This window comes from Gorilla gorilla, chromosome 17 (assembly GCF_029281585.2).
Source record: "Gorilla gorilla gorilla isolate KB3781 chromosome 17, NHGRI_mGorGor1-v2.1_pri, whole genome shotgun sequence".
Classification (NCBI taxonomy): Eukaryota; Metazoa; Chordata; class Mammalia; order Primates; family Hominidae; genus Gorilla; species Gorilla gorilla.
This window is the reverse complement of record NC_073241.2, coordinates 37,791,657-37,809,691: the sequence shown is the minus strand read 5'-3', so window position 1 is coordinate 37,809,691 and position 18,035 is coordinate 37,791,657. Positions and strand designations below refer to the sequence as shown.

The 18,035-nt window shown below is 42.0% G+C and overlaps 1 protein-coding gene across 6 annotated transcripts in view; it reads right to left on the bottom strand.

Moving 5' to 3' along the window:
* Nucleotides 1–18,035, bottom strand: part of SPIRE1 (spire type actin nucleation factor 1) — a 213,354-nt gene that overhangs the window by 10,974 nt on the left and 184,345 nt on the right. For 4 of the 6 annotated variants that reach the window (XM_031003592.3, XM_031003593.3, XM_063699375.1 and 1 more), the window contains 2 exons: nt 7,373–7,463; nt 5,776–5,918 (listed from right to left, as the gene is read on the bottom strand). In XM_031003592.3, the coding sequence (XP_030859452.1) occupies nt 5,776–5,918; nt 7,373–7,463 (234 nt within the window). Of the gene's footprint in view, nt 1–1,164; nt 2,466–5,775; nt 5,919–7,372; nt 7,464–18,035 lie in introns of those variants that run through there. The other 2 variants (XM_055368418.2, XM_055368419.2) reach the window with 2 other exon arrangements.

Here is an 18,035-nt window from a genome sequence, read left to right as displayed (position 1 = left end):
AGCCCTTCCCCACCACGGCACTGCCTGGGGCTCCCACTGCATGTGTTCGGCCCGTTTGAGCGGCCAGATGTGGCTAGGTAAAGAACCACACTAGCGCAACTCTAGTTCTCTTGCTTGCTCATGTGTCAATGGGACTCCCAGATTCAGGAAAGGGAAGCTAAATCTTAAAGCGCTTTAATGAAGACAACAACGTGCTATAAGACTTTAAACTTACTTCTATGCATGTCACTAAAATTGTTGAGTTTTTTTTTGATGATTATTCTGGCTATATTTTACCATTCAAAAGGGGTCAGTTAGGCAGCACGGAGATTAGACAGCATAATGTAAAATTTTGGTTATTGTGCCATAGAGAGAAATGGGAATAGTCACCTTTCTTTTCTTTTCTTTTTTTTTTTTTGAGATGGAGTCTCGTTCTTTCGCCCAGGCTGGAGTGCAGTGGTGCGATCTCGGCTCACTGCAAGCTCCACCTCCAGGGTTCACGCCATTCTCCTGCCTCAGCCTCCTGAGTAGCTGGGATGACAGGCGCCCGCCACTGAGCCCAGCTAATTTTTTGTATTTTTAGTAGAGACGGGGTTTCACTGTGTTAGCCAGGATGGTCTCGATCTCCTGACCTCATGATCCACCCACCTTGGCCTCCCAAAGTGCTGGGATTACAGGTGTGAGCCACTGTGCCTGGCTGGGAACAGTCATCTTTTATACAGTGCTCATGATTAGTAAAAACTTCATAAATTAACCAGTATTTGAAAATTACCCAAAATAACCATTGCTTTTTGAGTTTTTAATAAACCAAAGAGAGGCAAATTTAAATAAAAACAGCAGCTATTAAGTTTACTCTTCTTAATCAACTACAAAACTCAAAGTGAAGGCCAGGCACAGTGGCTCACGCCTGTAATCCCAGCACTTTGGGAGGCCGAGGTGGGCGGATCACGAGGTCAGGAGATGGAGACCATCCTGGCTAACATGGTGAAACCCCGTCTCTACTAAAAATACAAAAAAAAAATTAGCCGGGCGTGGTGGCGGATGCCTGGAGTCCCAGCTACTCGGGAGGCTAAGACAGGAGAATGGCGTGAACCCAGGAGGCGGAGCTTGCAGTGAGCCAAGATCGCGTCACTGTACTCCAGCCTGAGCGACAGAGAGAGACTCCATCTCAAAAAAAACAAAAACAAACAAACAAAACTCAAAGTGAATCCTTTCTTTGCCTAAAGTGGTATATGGCCTTAGTGTTCAGATATCTCTGTTTGGGGAGAATTGATAATCAAATGCCAGCAGGTCTTCAGTAGAGGCAGGAGTGACAGGAGTTAAAAAGCCACCGTGGCACCTGACCACGTGCTGCCCAAGAGCACATCTAAAACGGGAAAAAGGACAGAGATTTTTCCTGCATTTCATGACAAAGATCAGAGAAAGGAATGTGTTGTGTCTTATTTACGCTGAGTCTCCTTTCCATATCAAGATGACTAAGAAAGAGCAACAAAGAAACCAGCTGCGGGGTCATCTGTCAAGGACAAGGTTAGTAAATCCAAGGCTTTAGAGAGCCTGGCCCTGCCTACTGTAGCACAAAGGCTGCTCTGAGCACCTGCTACGTGGTGGCAGAAGAGGCTTCAATATGGTCGTAGAGCTTTTTATTTCACGTAGAATTATGAAGGTTCAAATAACGATACATAATTCTGTGTAAAAAAACCCTCAAAAAACAGTAATATAATGCAGAATTATTTAAAATAGCCACATCATTAAAAAGGAAACTTGAAATTTCTCTTTGCAGAGAAGTGACGTACACACCCTGGTTGTCATAACACAGCTTCATGACAGGTGATGGGAGCACACAGGTTTCCTGAGCCCATGCCCTGGTTGTGCAGGTGTCTGTGGGTGGGCGGAATCCACCATGGCTACCTGGCCTGGCAGGAGGATGCTCTGCTCATGGAATGAGTGAGCAAATACTCTTCTGATGGTGGGGGGAGGCCCTAGGAGGAATGCACCCCACGGGCTCAGAGTGCCTGCTGCACATGGAGAAAGGTGGCAGCACTGACTCTGCTATACAATTAGGTCACCCGAGGAGACAAACACCCACAGGTCCCCTTCATCAGATGCTGCATTTTGAGTTTGTTGTCCTTTCCCAGTTATTTCCCTCAACTGAGACCATGGCATGATCGGTGCATCCTGCACAAGAGTGGAATCAATGATTGGAAGCAAAGTGCTATCTAAGCGGTTAATTCTCAGAGAGCGCAACAGTTGAGGTGTCACCGTCAGAGATACAGAGAATGAAATAATCCCAGACCCAGCAGAAAGAGGCCAACCTTTGAGGATTTCCACCTGCTGGTAAAAGCTCTCTCACACAGATAATACATAGCCCCTGCTACCCCAAACATGGCTGCTTCAAAAGGATGAGAGCTGAGCAGAGAAGCTGTTTGTATGGTAGAAAAAAGTGGTCGAAAAGGCGTCCTTGGCCATACACTGGTTATCCTAGGAACCTGAACAACAGATAAGGGAAAAAGAAAATGGCAGGGGGAAAAGAAAAGGAGAAAATAATGCTGAACACAAGTGACCTACACATAGTGATTACAGATCACAAAAGGAAAACAAAACAAAAAACACCATGAGGCTGGTACAGTCTGTGCGAACATCTGCATCCACACGTATAAATCAGTGATGAAACCACGAAGTCCTTCCTGGAGAATCTCAGCGTTCACACAGCAAGGATTTTTCTAATTTAGGGTCCTGCGAACACTCTGAGTTTCCTCAGTGGGGCTTGTTGTGACGAAGGATAGAGGCAACTCGTTATTGTGCCTGAGAAAGCATGGGGACATTTGCCAGGCAGCCACTTGCACCTGCCCCAGGAAGGTACTGCCAACACGAGATGCCTTTAGACTGGATGGGCACTTGCCCTCGGTTATTTGACCAAATGATGAAAAAAATTACATTTTAAACATCACAAGAAAAGGGAGGGAGATACAACAAAAATAAAAATTATCAGCTGGGCACAGTGGCTCACGCCTGTAATCTCAGCACTTTGGGAGGCCGAGGCGGGCAGATCACCTGAGGTCAGGAGTTCGAGACCAGCCTGACCAACGTGGAGAAACCCCGTCTCTCCTAAGTATACAAAATTAGCCGGGTGTGGTGGCACATGCCTATAATCCCAACTACTTGGGAGGCTGAGGCAGGAGAATCGCTTCAATCCGGGAGGCGGAGGTTGTGGTGAATCGAGATTGAGCCATTGCACTCCAGCCTGGGCAACAAGAGCGGAATTCTATCTCAAAAAAAAAAAAAAATTATCAACAATAAAAACATTCCTGCCATTTTCAGTTGAGGAGTTACAAATACAAAACGATTCTTTGTTTTCTAAAATGCAGCTACATTTAAAAATTAATTACACTTATAAAAACAATACTTACCAAGCTATAGGGCATTACTACAAGGTATGATTTTATGGATTTCCCAAGATAAGCTATTAGCAAGGAAGATTATTTCATTTTGTCTCTGCTGGTGCTTGGAGGCCTGCGTGGACTCTGCTCCTTGCCCTCAATCTGACCACTGCTGAGTGCTGACCAGAGCGGCTCTCCCACTGCCTGCTCACTGAGACCTTCCTCAGTGATTGCAAGTTAGTTTAGCTTGCTCTCCTTCCTGCTCCACAAAAAAACAGTGCACGGCCTGACCTCGCAACACTAAGAGCTCTGCTTTAACAGGAAACAGACACAGTCATGGGCCCTTGGGGTCAGCTGAAGGTCTCAGCATAACTTCTATTATAAGCCGAAACTACCTTGTAGCTAAGCTGATAGTTCCTTTACATTGCTAATTTTAAACTTTAAGTCTAACCTCAATAATGACATTGTATGATCACATAAAGGCCAGTTACAAGCTGAATGATAGACTGGCTTCTAGGAAAAGCTGAGTGAAGAAGAAAATACCCTAATGATTAGACTTATGAAAAAAACCACAAGTTCCCTCTTACCTATATACGTGTGTGTGTATATGTATGTATATACATACATATGTGTGTATATGTACGTATATACATATGTATATACATACACACACATATACACACACATACACATATGTGTGTATATATATTTTTAGAGACAGGGTCTTGCTGTGTCATCTACACGGGGGTGGAGTGGCACATTCTTAGTTCACTGTGGCATCAAACTCCTAGGCTCAAGGGATCTTCCCTCTGCAGCATCCTGAGTAGCTGGGATTACGGGCATGCGCCACCACATCTAACTAAGTTTTTAATTAAAAATTTTGTACAGACAGGGGTTTCTTAAGTTGCCCAGGCTGGTCTCAAACTTCTGGCCTCAGGCGATTCTCCTCCTTTGGCCTCCCAAAGTGCTGGGATTACAGGTGTGAGCCACTGTGCCTGGCCCCTCTTACATATTTTAAAGTTGTGATAATAGCTGTATATTTTGGTAAAAGCAATAACTTATTCACATGAAAACAAATTTTTAGATTTTTACGTTTGAATCTGTTTGGTCAGAGTTCTGTTTTCTTGTTGGTAAGTCACTGACAAGGCTATATTTAATCGAATAGCTGTGTTTTGGTGATTATTCCAGAGCTAGAAGAATCCTATCAGGAATCACCATAAAATCATTAGTTCTTTAATTGCACTGTTCTGGAATAGAGATGAATGACCAAATATTAACATTCTAAGCTCTGTTCAAAATCCCTGTCTTCACAATAACCGCATTATCTCCCATCTGTTATTACTTTAATTGAAACTCTAATAATTCATCACAGCCTTAAAAAATGGACTTAGTATTCAATATATTCTATTATTTTTTATTCATGAATATTTGAAAACACATTAGATATTTGACTGTGGGTAGAATATTCATTACAGCTTGCATCTTGCCTACAAATATTTCAGAAGCCAAGTGGCGCTACAAAAGAGTCTTTGGAGACCTCTGTTGGCTGGGAGATCTACTAATTCCTCCTGGCAGACCCTTGTGTGCTGCCCACTGTCCTGAGAAATGAGCACCCACTATAAGAACCTGCAAGTCTCTGGAAAACAGCAAAAACTATAAACCAGTTCAACCAAAATAACACCACTGGCCCCAAATATCACAAAACATACTAGAAAACAATGTACAGTAGTTATTAATGGATCAAAATTCTCCCTCGCCTTGTACTTCTGCCTCAATAAGATCACCTACTGTAGTCATTTTGCTAAGAGTTTTTTTGGTCAATTTTTAACAATTTTTAAATGGATTAATAGCCTTTGAAAGAAAGAAAGCGTTTCTTTAATAATAATCCATACTTTCAACCACTGATAAATTTTCTTGAAAAAAAAAAAAAGAGCTCAAAATGAACAAACACTGGTCAAGTTTCGTTTAGGTTATGGATAGAGTTTGGAGAAGGTGTCACTCTGCTGCCCAGGCTAGAGTGCAGTGGTGTAGTCATAGCTCACTGCAGCCTTAACCTCCTGGGCACAAGTGATCCTCTCACCTCATCCTCTTAAGCAGCTGGGGCCACAGGTGTGCACTACCACACCTGGCTAATTATTATTTTTTTTTTTTGCAGAGATGGGATCTCACAATGTTGCTCAGGCTGGTCTTGAACTCCTGGAGTCAAGTAATCCTCCCACCTTGGCCTCCCAAAGTGTTAGGATTATAGGCACGAGCCACCACGCCTGGCTGTTTGTTTTCTTTAGCTATTAAGTAAGTTATTCAAAGTTCATTCTAACTTTTGCAAGTTTTTTTCTCCTTATCATCTTCATAAGAAAGCTAATGATTCTATGTCTTCTAGCTGGTCCCTAAGTTACTACGAAGTCTTTCCTGTACTTACAAGAGAGCGGGAACTCTGCCTGGAAGGCGGCAGGAACTGCCTCACGTTAGTAGGCGTTTCCTTTTCAATGGAATGTCGTCTCTGGGGTGGCTGCCGTCTCTCTGGCTGGGGTGTTGATGATATGGGCAGGAATTTTGGAGGCTCTAAAGATTGAACCAAATGAAATAAAACTTACTGTGAATTTTCTAACACAAAACCTTTTGACATTTGTGACAAACACTGTAATTCAAAGATGAATTATTTATTTCATTGGAGAGATATTTTAAGATGGTAATTGTAATCCTTAGGAGTAGACTCTGAGGGCTGTTACAGAGGAATCTTTGCAAAGTAAACTTGCTACAGAAATAGCAAGAAAAAGGAAAAATGTTAGGTGTAGCCAGAAAGAGTCCCAAATCATACCAAAATTCTCAATGTACCCTCTTTTTACATTCTCCTTTTTAAAGATAAAATAAGGAAAATCCTTCTTTCTACATGTTTACCAAGATATTTTGTCCTTAGGTTTAAATTAAACTGTATTTAAACTGCAAAAAGTAAGCTTCAGCTTTGATGTTAATATTGTACCATTGTCCTTCTCTGCCTAGTAATATTTTAAGACTGTTTAAAAAGAGAATGCTTTAGTGTCTGAATGGTTCTGGATTCACATTTTGAAAACATAAGGAGAACATTAGAAATAAATTATGGTGCCAGAGTTTTATTTAGTGCTTCCTCCTACTCTATCTACAGAGTAGAGCTGCTTCAATGTAGTGGGTGTGGAAAGTGAGAGTCAACACAAAGTTACATATGATCCATCTATTTAGACTGTCCCACCATGAGAAACCACTAAAGGAAAACACAGATATAATTTCCACAGTCAAGAAAAGATACAGAAATCCATTATGTGATTCAATTGGGTCCCTATAATATCCAATTGTGCATAACTAGTCAGTACCTACTGTTTTTGATATAATCTGTGTAAATAATAAAAACACTACTTAAAGAATTTTTGTGTATGAGAAATCAAGCCAATATGTAATTTTTAATAATAATAAAATAATAAAAACACTACTTAAAGAATTTTTGTGTATGAGAAATCAAGCCAATATGTAATTTTTAATACTTCATAATGTTCTTATAAATGAAAAGGATTATTAAAAGCCTTTAGAAATCCCTTAACTTTAGTTATCTGTGTTCAGAATCTATCTCCTAAAGAGTTATAAAGGTGTTTTCACTATCTACACAGGTTTTTGGAGATGGGTGTGTGTGGGTGGTAGGTGGAGTGATAATAAATATAGTTGTGTTGGGCCTCTGGTTTAAATTTAGCCAAGGAGGTAATCTATCTAAAACAAAACAAAACAGAACGCTACACACACAACTGATTTATACTATTTCCCATGACTATTGTTCGTAAACACACATGTGCCTGCTCTGTCATAAGACCCCGAGGCCTGGTATGATGCCACCCTTGGAAAATAAGTATTTCATCTCCCGATCAGTGAAATGCCTGAGTTAGTTCTTTCTACCCCAGATGATCACAGGGCGCTCTGGGATCTCTGCTCTAGGTCAAGTGTGTTTTGTAGTAAGACATCCGACTACAGTTCTTAGCACCACAACTACTCACTCTTCCTTGTGGACACGGCCTCCAGGACTGGCTCTTCAGGGAAAGAGGGAGACACGCTGCTGCTGCTGGTCGACTTGTGCAGCGTTTCTTCCTGAGCAAAGTACAGGTGGAGAAATCGACTTCTTAGACATTTGTGCTCTAGTGCTACGTAATAACATTTTATTATTAAACAGTTATTTTAACACGAGGCACCAAAGTATGTCAAAGGTTCAAGGCAAGCAGAAGACAAACTAGAAGGGGTTTCAAACAAGACAGGTCTGGGTTTGCGCCTTGGCTCTGCCCTGATGAGAGTGATGTAAACTGAGCACGCTTCTTTCTGTTTTTTGGAGACAGGGTCTCACTCTGTTGCTCTGGCAGCAGTGCAGTGGTGTGATCTGGGCCCACTGCAGCGTCTACCTTCTGGGCCCAAGTGATCCTCCCACCTCAGACTCCAGCAGCCAGGATCACAGGTGTGCACTTCCATACCCAGCTAATTTTTAAATTTTTTGTAGAGACAGGGTCTTCCTATGTTGCCCAGCTGGCCTTGAGCTCAAGCGATCCTCCCAAAGTGCTGGGGTAACAGGTGTGAGCCGCTGCACCTGGCCTGAGCATGTTTCTTATCTTAGTTTCACCATTGTGAAAGAGGGTATTTAATATCACTTTTTCCATAGGGTTATTGGAAAGATGAAATGAGGTAATGCATTCAAAATGCTTAACACATTACCTGGCACACAATAAAACAGTGGTTAATATTATTAGGGAAACATTGAATACATTTATAAAAGTAATACATTGTCAGCCTCATGGGAGCAGATGCTGGGTCTGTCTTGTTCACTGATGTATGTCCAGTACCAAACCCATCACTTAGTAAGTAATGAGTGTTTGTTGAATGAATGGATGAAAAAATAAACATTTCATGAAATGTCATATGAGTCTAGAAAAATGTCTACATTGTGGGCCAGGTACGGTGGCTCGCACCTATAATCCCAGCACTTTGGGAGGCCGAGACGGGCAGATCACGAGGTCAGGAGTTCGAGATCAGCCTGGCCAGCATGGTGAAACCTCACCTCTACTAAAAATATAAAAATGAGCCAGGCGTGGTGGCACGCGCCTGTAGTCCCAGCTACTTGAGAGGCAGAGGCAGGAGAATTGCTTGACCCGGGGAGGCAGCGGTTGTAGTGAGCTGAGATTGCATCACTGCACTCCAGCCTGGGTGACAGAGTGATACTCTGTCTCAGAAAAGAAAAAGAAAAAGAAAAAGAAAAATGTCTACATCGTGCCAAATAAAATTAAAATTCTTATTACCAGTGAGAAGAGATCCTAACTTGTTTTAGACTAAACAAAAATAAAGTATAATATTTATTCCTGAAATATTTACTAAATACTATGCGAGATAAACATTTACTTGTAATTTCTACTTAGTATCTATAGATATATATATATTTTTGAGACGGAGTCTCACTCTGTTTCCCAGGCTGGAGTGCAGTGGTGCGATCTCAGCTCACTGCGACCTCCGCCTCCCGGGCTCAAGCAATTCTCCTGCCTCAGCCTCCTGAGTAACTGGGATTACAGGTGAGTGCCACCACGCCCGGCTAATTTTTGTATTTTTTTGTGTGTAGAGATGGCGTTTCACCATGTTGGTCAGCCTGATTTTGAACTCCTGACCTCATGATCTGCCCGCCTCAGCCTCCCAAAGTGCTGGGATTACAGGCATGAGCCACCACATCCAGCCTATAGACATTTTTAGATACAAAAGGAAGAAAATTAGGCAAATATATTCACTCATGACTATGTGAGATAGTGAAAATTTTTTGATGTTCTTAGCTAAAATGACTTAAATTTTTTTAATTTAAAAAATTTTTGTTTTATTTTTACTTTAAGTTCTGGGATACATGTGCAGGATGTGTGGGTTTGTTACATAGGTAAATGTGTGCCATGGTGGTTTGCTGCACCCATCAACCCATCACATAGGTATTAAGCCCAGCATAAAGTAACTTTTAAGAATTTGCTGTTCACCAAAAACTGGCCTCACCTAAAACCTACTGCTGAAATCATTAGTTTCAAGTAAGCTACAATACAAAGTGTCTGGTCAAAGAACAGGAGGGAGAAAAAGGCCACGTAAACCACATAGTTCAAACAAAAAAGGGCTAGGCTGGGCAAGGTGGCTCACGCCTGTAATCCCAGCACTTTGGGAGGCCAAGGCAGGCAGATGACTTGAGGTCAGGAGCTCAAGACCAGCCTGGCCAACATGGTGAAATCCTGTCTCTACTAAAAATACAAAAATTAGCTGGATGGTGGCAGGTGCCTGTAATCCCAGCTACTTGGGAGGCTGAGGCATGAGAATCACTTGAACCCGGGAGGTGGAGGTTGCAGTGAGCCAGGATCGTGCCACTGCACTCCAGCCTGGGAGACAGAGCAAGACTCTGTCTCAAAAAACAAAAACCAAAAAACCCAAAAAAGTTTTAAATAGTGACCTCCACACTTTTGGGACTTATCATGAACACCAAATCAAGCACTGTAAGCAAAGCCTCTATCCCAGATACGATGTAGGTCAGTCATAGTAATCTCCAAAAAACCTAGCATGCAATTAGAACAATCTTTTTCTGTTTACAGAAGGTCAGACAAGAAATAAAAGCAGAGAGTATATCTTAGAAAAGGAACAAAGGAGTCATATACAGTACTTCCCAGATAATTATCTGCTGAGGAGTCATACACAATACTTCCCAAATAATTATCTGCTACCCTGATTAAAACAGCAGAAACCATCCCTGTGCCTCACACGTGTACTTCAGCTCACCTTCGCTAGAAATATTTTTAAAGTCGGCTGGGCACAGTGGTTCACGCCTGTAATCCCAGCACTTTGGGAGGCTGAGGTGGGCGGATCACGAGGTCAGGAGCTGGAGACCAGCCTGATCAACATGGAGAAACTCTGTCTCTACTAAAAATACAAAATAAGCTGGGTGTGGTGGCATGCGCCAGTAATCCCAGCTACTCAGGAGGCTGAGGCATGAGAATCACTTGAACCCGGGAGGTGGAGGTTGCGGTGAGCTGAGATCATGCCACTGCACTCCAGCCTGGGCAAGAAGAGTGAAACTCCATCTCAAAAGGAAAAAAAAAAAGAAATATTATTAAAGTCTAATTTTACACGTTGTTACCTTTGTTAGTGTTAAGGGAGAATTAGATCACGTTTCTTTACTCCAGGGTGGAAACGAGTTAGAGTTAAATTCTATATAATGAAAATATCATACTTAATTCTGTAAGAAAACTATCGCTGAGAAAAAGTGGCTCTATAAATAAGCAAACAGGTCAGAATGAAGTCTTTTATAAGCAAATTAAAAAGATCAATAATTTTATGACCACAAATGTTAAAATTCTAAAGAAAACTGAAAACATGAGAAAGCACAATCATCTGTTATCTGAAGAGGTGGAGCCGGAGCACACTACTGCAGCCCAGCACTGGCCACACTTCCACTCAGCTCAAAGAATGGCAACATCTAGCTGTACATGCGATGTGGTCCTCTCATTTTCCTTTATATTTCATGTCCTTTTTACGTACATGTTGAGCTCCAAAACATGCAGAGCAGTGGAGGGAAGCTTTGCTGGAAGGGGCTCTTTTCTCTCGTTCAGACTTTATTCTCAGTGACGTCCTATGAAACCTCAAAGTTGGATTTTTCCACCACTGCATCTGATCTTTAAAATGACTACTCAATGTCTGATGGTCCTGAAAATCCTTTGAAGAAGCAAAGCAACTTAATCAAGAGGCTTCACTATGCCCAAATGAGCCAGTTCCACTCTAATCAGTCAGAAGAACCTGGGTGCATAACTCAGCGTTTCTCAGAATCTTTTTTATCTAGAAAATGTGGTTGGGTGGAATATTCTTTATAGTCCTCTCCAGGTCAAAAATGTAAATCAAAACTAAGTGTCTTTCCTGCCAGGCATGGTAGCTCGCCCCTGCATTCCCAGCACTTTGGTAGGCTGAGGCCAGAGGATCGCTTAAGCCAGGGAGTTTGAGACTAGCCTAAGGAACATGGTGAGAGTTTGTCTCTACAAAAAATAATAAGAAAATAATAGCCAGGTGTGGTGGTGCACACCTATGGTCCTAGCTACTTGGGAAGCTGAGGCAGGAGAATCCCCTGAGACCAAGAGGTCGAGGCTGCAATGAGCTGTGTTCACACCACCGCCCTGTAGCCTGAGTGACAGAGCGAGACCCTGTCTCGAAAATAAAAGTCTAAGAAAGTCTTTCCTGAATCTCCGTTTTAAAGTAACACTAAAAATTTGCAGATATGGTTCTAGGGGAATTAACATTTCAGTTTAGGTGAATTTAAAGGTAACATTTTGATTTTTAAAATCTTTTTTATTTATTATTATTATTTTGAGACTGAGTCTTGCTCATTCACCCAGGCTGGAGTGCAGTGGTGTGATCTCAGATCACTGCAATTTCTGCCTCTTGGGTTCAAGCGATTCTCCTGCCTCAGCCTCCCGAGTAGCTGGGATTATTGGCAAGTGCCACCATGCCTGGCTAATTTATATATATATTTTTAGTAAAGATGGGGTTTTGCCATGTTGGCCAGCCTGGTCTCAAACTCCTGACCTCAAGTGATCCTCCCGCCTTGGCCTCCCAAAGTGCTGGGTTTACAGATGTGAGCCACTACGCCCAGCCACATTCTGATTTTTTAAAATCCTAATAATGCTGAATGCTTTTATTTCATGCTTACTCTTTATATATATAAATTATATATATTATATATAGTATATATTATTTATATATTTATTTATATATTTATATAAATATAATTATTTATATACAATTTATATATATAATTATTTATATATAATTTATATATATTATTTACATATAATTTATATATTATATATAACTTATATATAATATAATTTGTATACTTTATATAAATATATTTATATAAATATAATTATTTATATATTATATAATATAATTATATATACACATATACACTTTACGAGGTGTCATGAGACTCTTATAGATGCAACTGAGGCAAAAGTAAGCACATTTGGAGTACTAGATTTTGGCACTCAGAGGGTGCACTCTCTATTTAAAAAGCATATACTCAAGATTTAAAAATAACATAAGAAAACCACATAACATATTCAGTTTTTATGTTCATTAATTAACTAGTTAATTAGAGACAGGTTCTCACTCTGTTGCCCAGGCTGGAGTGCAGTGGTGCAATCATGGCTCACTGCAGCCTTGACCTCCAGGGCTCAAGTGATCTTCCCATCTCAACCTTCCAAGTAGCTGGGACTACAGACATGTGCCACCATGCCCAGCTAACTTTTAAAAAACATTTATTGTAGAGATGGGGTCTCACTATGTTGCCCAGGCTGGTCTCGAACTCCTTAGCCTCAAGTGATCCTCCCACCTTGGCCTCCAAAAGTACTAGGATTACAGGCATAATCTTATACTGGCCACCATGTGTGGCCAGTATATTAATTTTTAAAAAATGCTTTTGCAAGAAGGAAATAACTAAGGTTTGACATTAGCATCTGATGTACCTTGATTACCCAATGCACATACAATATACTGAAATGTTACAGATATAAAGAATTGTTTTAAATTTTACGTTGCTCCCCCAGAAGTGTTAATGGCCCACTGTCCCTGAATACCCACAACAGGCAGCTGCACACAATTTTCTGATTGCTTAAAACGAATATTCTCCAGGATTAGTTCTTGCCCCAGAGGAATCACACTAACCTCTGCTAGCGCATCTTGGGTAACTTAGACACTCAGAAGGAGAGCCAGGGAACTGTTAACAGTCAGGTCTCCTGAGAGAAGGGTGTGTGAGTACACACGTGTGTGCATATGCGTGGGTACATGCATGTGCATGTACAGACTCCTGTTTGCTGCGTACCCTCTCGTGTCTATTCCAACTGCCTAATCACTTTTTGCTTATCTGGGGAATTCTGATGGGTCTCTGACATTTCTAGAACATCAGTCTCTTCTACTGCCTGGCCTGCTTCCCGAAATCTGCTTGTGTTTTTCGTCTGATCTCAGAGGCTGGCTGATCCTCACTGAGTTAGGGCTTCTCTAGCTCAGAACCATGGCTGCAGGAAAGCCTCCCGCACTGCTGCTTTGCTCCAGGGCTCACTGGTGCCGAATACTGCCAGAGTATATCAGGGGCCAGTCTGGGCACGTAACTCACTTAACAGGAATGGAAATCTTCCTCCTCCTGAAAAGAGGTTCAAGCAGGGCTCAGACACAGCTCCTTTGCTTAGCTTTCCTACTGGAAGCTTTGATATGGCTACAATCAAAACTCATCTTTCAGTTAAAAAAAAAAAAGTTACCAAGATAGGCTAGCAAAGGTTATTAAAGATAACAAGAGACACTGAAGTTAGGTTTCCAGGAACTGAAAAAAAGAGTAATGGAAACAAAGTCTGGGTGTGGGGGTCTAATTTTATAGGGGATCTATCTGTGACTAAAACACTGTATGGCTTTTCTAACTCAGTTTCTACCTGGCTAGGGGCTCAGTTTTCTCACTGAAAAGTAATGATGCTGGACAAAATTTCTAAGGCCCCTTCCAGTTAAAAAAATACTGGTTTCATTTTTTTTTTTTTTTTTGGACACTAGAGTCTTGCTCTTCAAGAGATTCTCATGTCTCAGCCTCCCAAATAGCTGGGATTACAACCATGCACCACCATGCCTAGCTAATTTTTGTATTTTTAGTACAGATGGGGTTTCACTATGTTGGCCAGGCTGGTCTTGAACTTCTGGCCTTAAGTGATCCATCCGCCTCGGCCTCCCAGTGCTGGGATTACAGGCGTAAGCCACCATGCCCAGCCTTTGTTCTTTTCTTTAATTCAGGCATTCTCATGTACCGTGAGAATACTAGCAAGTTCATGAGATACATGGACTTCAGAGTTAGACAGAGTTGGGTTTCAAATCTAACTTTATCATTTACTAACTCTTTGAACCTAGGCAACCATTTCATGTGCCTGTTTTCTTATCTTCTTCTTCTTTTTTTGGAGAGTGTCTTGTTCTGTCACCCCTGTTGGAGTGCAATGACACAATCTCGGCTCACTGCAACCTCCGCCTCTGGAGTTCAAGTGATTCCCATGCCTCAGCCTCCCGAGTAGCTGGGATTACAGGTGTGCACCACCACACCGGGCTAATTTTTCTCTTTTTAGTAGAGATGGGGTTTTGCCATGTTGGCCAGGCTAGTCTTCAACTCCTGACCTCAAGTGATCTGCCCACCTTGGCCTCCCAAAGTGCTGGGATTATAGGTGTGAGCCATCGCGCATGGCCAGTTTTCTTGTATTTTATACAAGGATCATAGCTGCTATCTATGGTCTTTGTGAAGACAAACTGATTTATATCTAAAGTCTAACAGAGGCTGGGCATGGTGGCTCATGCCTGTAATCCTAGCACTTTGGGAGGCCGAGGCAAGAGGAATGCTTGAGACTGGGAGTTCAAGATCCCCGTCTCTATAAAAAAATAAAAACAAACAACTAAAAACCCCAGCAACAATGAAAGTCTAACACAGGGTTAGCTCAATACAAAATAACCATTATAACGACACCATGCCCTGTGCTTTTTTTTTTTTTTTTTTTGAGACAGGGTCTCACTCCACCACCCAGGCTGGAGTGTAGTGGTACAATCACAGCTCACTGCAGCCTCGACCTCCTGGGCTTAGGTGATCCTCCCACCTCAGCCTCCCAAGTAGCTGCGATTACAGGGATATGCCACCATGCCAGACTAAGTTCTTGTATTTTTAGTAAAAGTGGGGTTTTGCCATGTTGCCCAGGCTGGTCTTGAACTCCGGGGCTCAAGTGATCCGCCTGCCTCAGCCTCTCAAAGTGCTGGGATTACAGGTGTGAGTCACTGTGGTTGGTCTTTTTTTTGGGGGGGGACTTGCTGTCACCCAGGCTGGAGTGCAGTGGCAATGATTATAGCTCACCACAGCCTTGAACTCCTGGGCTCAAGTGATCCTCCTGCCTCAGCCTTCCAGTATCTAGGACTACAGGTGTGCACCAAATGAAGTCTCACTCTGTCGCCCAGACTGGAGTGCAGTGGCGTGATCTTGGCTCACTGCAACCTCCACCTCCTGGGTTCAAGCAATTCTCCTGCCTCAGTCTCCCAAGTAGCTGGGATTACAGGCATGCATCACAAAGCCTGGCTATTTTTTGTATTTTTAGTAGAGATGGGGTTTTGCCATGTTGGCCAGGCTGGTCTTAAACTTCTGAACTCAAGTGATCCACTCACCTTGGCCTCCCAAAGTACTGGGATTACAGGCGTGAGCCACCACACCCAGCCAAATTTTTGTAGAGATGGGGGTCTTGCTATGTTGCTCAGGCTGGCCTCAGACTCCTGATCTCGAGCTATCTGACTGGCCTGGCCTCCCAGAGTGCTGGGATTATAGTAGCTGTGAGCCACCCACCTGGCTCATTATAGCTTTCTTTAAGGCACTTAGCAATATGTATCAAAAGCTACACAAATGTGCATTCTTTCACCCAGAAAATTCAGTTCTGGCAAAAAAAAAATTGAGAAAGAAACAAAAGCAAAAATATAACAATGTTCACATAGTGTTGCTCTTAATAATGGTAGAAAACTGGAAAATGAAAGCAAAAACATAATGTTCACAATAGTGTTGCTCTTTATAATGGTAGAAAACTGGAAACAGCCTAAATCTTAAAAAATAGAGGACTGAGTAAATAAAATACAGTAGGTTATTACTGTGGAATACCACACAGCTATCAGGCATCATGTTGGAAAAGGACATTTAATCAAATGGAAATTGCTCATATTTTGTTAATTAAAAAGCAAGTCAGTGTCTTTGTTCTTAAAAGAATTAAGGAGTTTTTTCTTTTTATATAAAACAGTTGACTTTGTAATTGATAATGTAAATAATTAACATCATTCTAATTTCCTGAGTATTTGATCTACAATAATATATTAACTGATTACAAAGAAATTCAGAACTAAATAAGGGTTATTTAAGCAGTAAACTGTTCTGTGTGATAATTTGGACCCACATTTAAGTTAACCCCCAAAGACAGCAATGGGTGGTAAGAAGTTTCTGGTGGATGTCATCAAATGAAAACTCTGCAGGGGAGCACAGCTGATATTGTGGAATGGTGGAAGGTATCTCTTAAAAGAATATAGAGTTTCTATGGAAAAGGAGATTAAATAAGATCACGTATATATACAGAGTTTACCATATAGTAGGTATTATGGTGGCTGGAAAGCATTTATTAAAATGTAAAACAAACCAACCAAAAAAACCCCACAAAACCCAAAAACATTGCTAGAACGAGTCCTGATAAGTTAACAGGTGAAATTTACATACACGTGACAGCATTTCCTATATCAAGAGTGAATAAAGTGTTCAGTTTACAGTTGGAAGTGTCACTGCTTCCTCTTCAAGGGGAAATTCTGGTGTCTCCTTCAATTGTTCTGTGGGCTTCATTACAGAGGGTGGACAAAGAGGCTCATGCAAGGGGCAGCAGAGGCAGGTGGACTCCACTGGTGAGTTCAGTGCCAGCTGAGTACTGACTCAGCAGTGGGCCACTCCCTCTTGGAATGGAAAAGAAATTTCACATTGCTCTATGAGACCTTCAGGAGGCCCTGAAGGATGGGAAGGGTGGGTGGTGGTGGGTGGGGAAGGCTCTAGTCCCCATCTCCATTTCCAGCTGATTGACACTGTACTTCTGTGTAAGTCTGGTGTCAAGAAAAAGTTTTGGCACTTAAAAACATGTTTGGGCCCAGGTGTGGTGGCTCATGCTTGTAATCCCAGCACTTTGGGAGGCCGAGGTGGGCAGATCACCTGAGGTCAGAAGTTCGAGACCAGTCTGACCAACATGGTGAAATGAAACCCTATCTCTACTAATATTACAAAAACTAGCTGAGTGTGGTGGTGGGCACCTGTAATCCCAGCTACTCGGGAGGCTGAAGCGGAATTGCTTGAACCCGGGAGTCGGAGGATGCAGTGAGCTGAGGTCGCTCCGCTGTGTTCCAGCCTTGGCAATGTAGTGAGGCTCCATCTCAAAAAAACCCCCAAAAAACCATGTTTGGAAGCCAGCCATTAAATTTGAGGAGGAGAGGGAAAATGGGGAAGTAGGTGATACAACTGAGAGGCAGGAAGAAAAAGAATAAAGTCAACCTTTTTGAGACTGCCCTTTATTTGTTCTCTACTGTCTTCTACAGCCCTGAGTCTTCACTTGGTCTTTGCTCATGGTGCAACGTCAGCCAGGAATTCACTAGACAAGTCAGCAGAGTCACTAGATGCCAGACATGCAGTAAGGAGCAGAGGTTTGAGTAAGACTGCATTTCTGCTCTTGGGAAGGCATGGGAGAAATACATCAACATGCTGTGGCACAGCCCGGCTCACATCTCACAACAAAATGGAAAGCCCTCTGCTGTCTTTTATACTCATTCTAAAACCTAAATCCTACTACTCTTCCATGCAGCTTCTCCAGCCTTTTCAGTCCCTGTGGTGTTTACTGACTCACTGAACTGACCTCTGCCGTCTCTGGACTTCTGTAGTGTCCAGTCACATTCTACATACCCTAAGACACTGTGCTCACTAAGCACTTGGAATGATTCTTAGGTATGTTTTTTATATTCTATTTAAATTATAAACAACAGAAGGGCAGAGACCATCATATTTCTGTCTGTACCTGCAGTACTTACTGAAGGCATTCAATAAATATT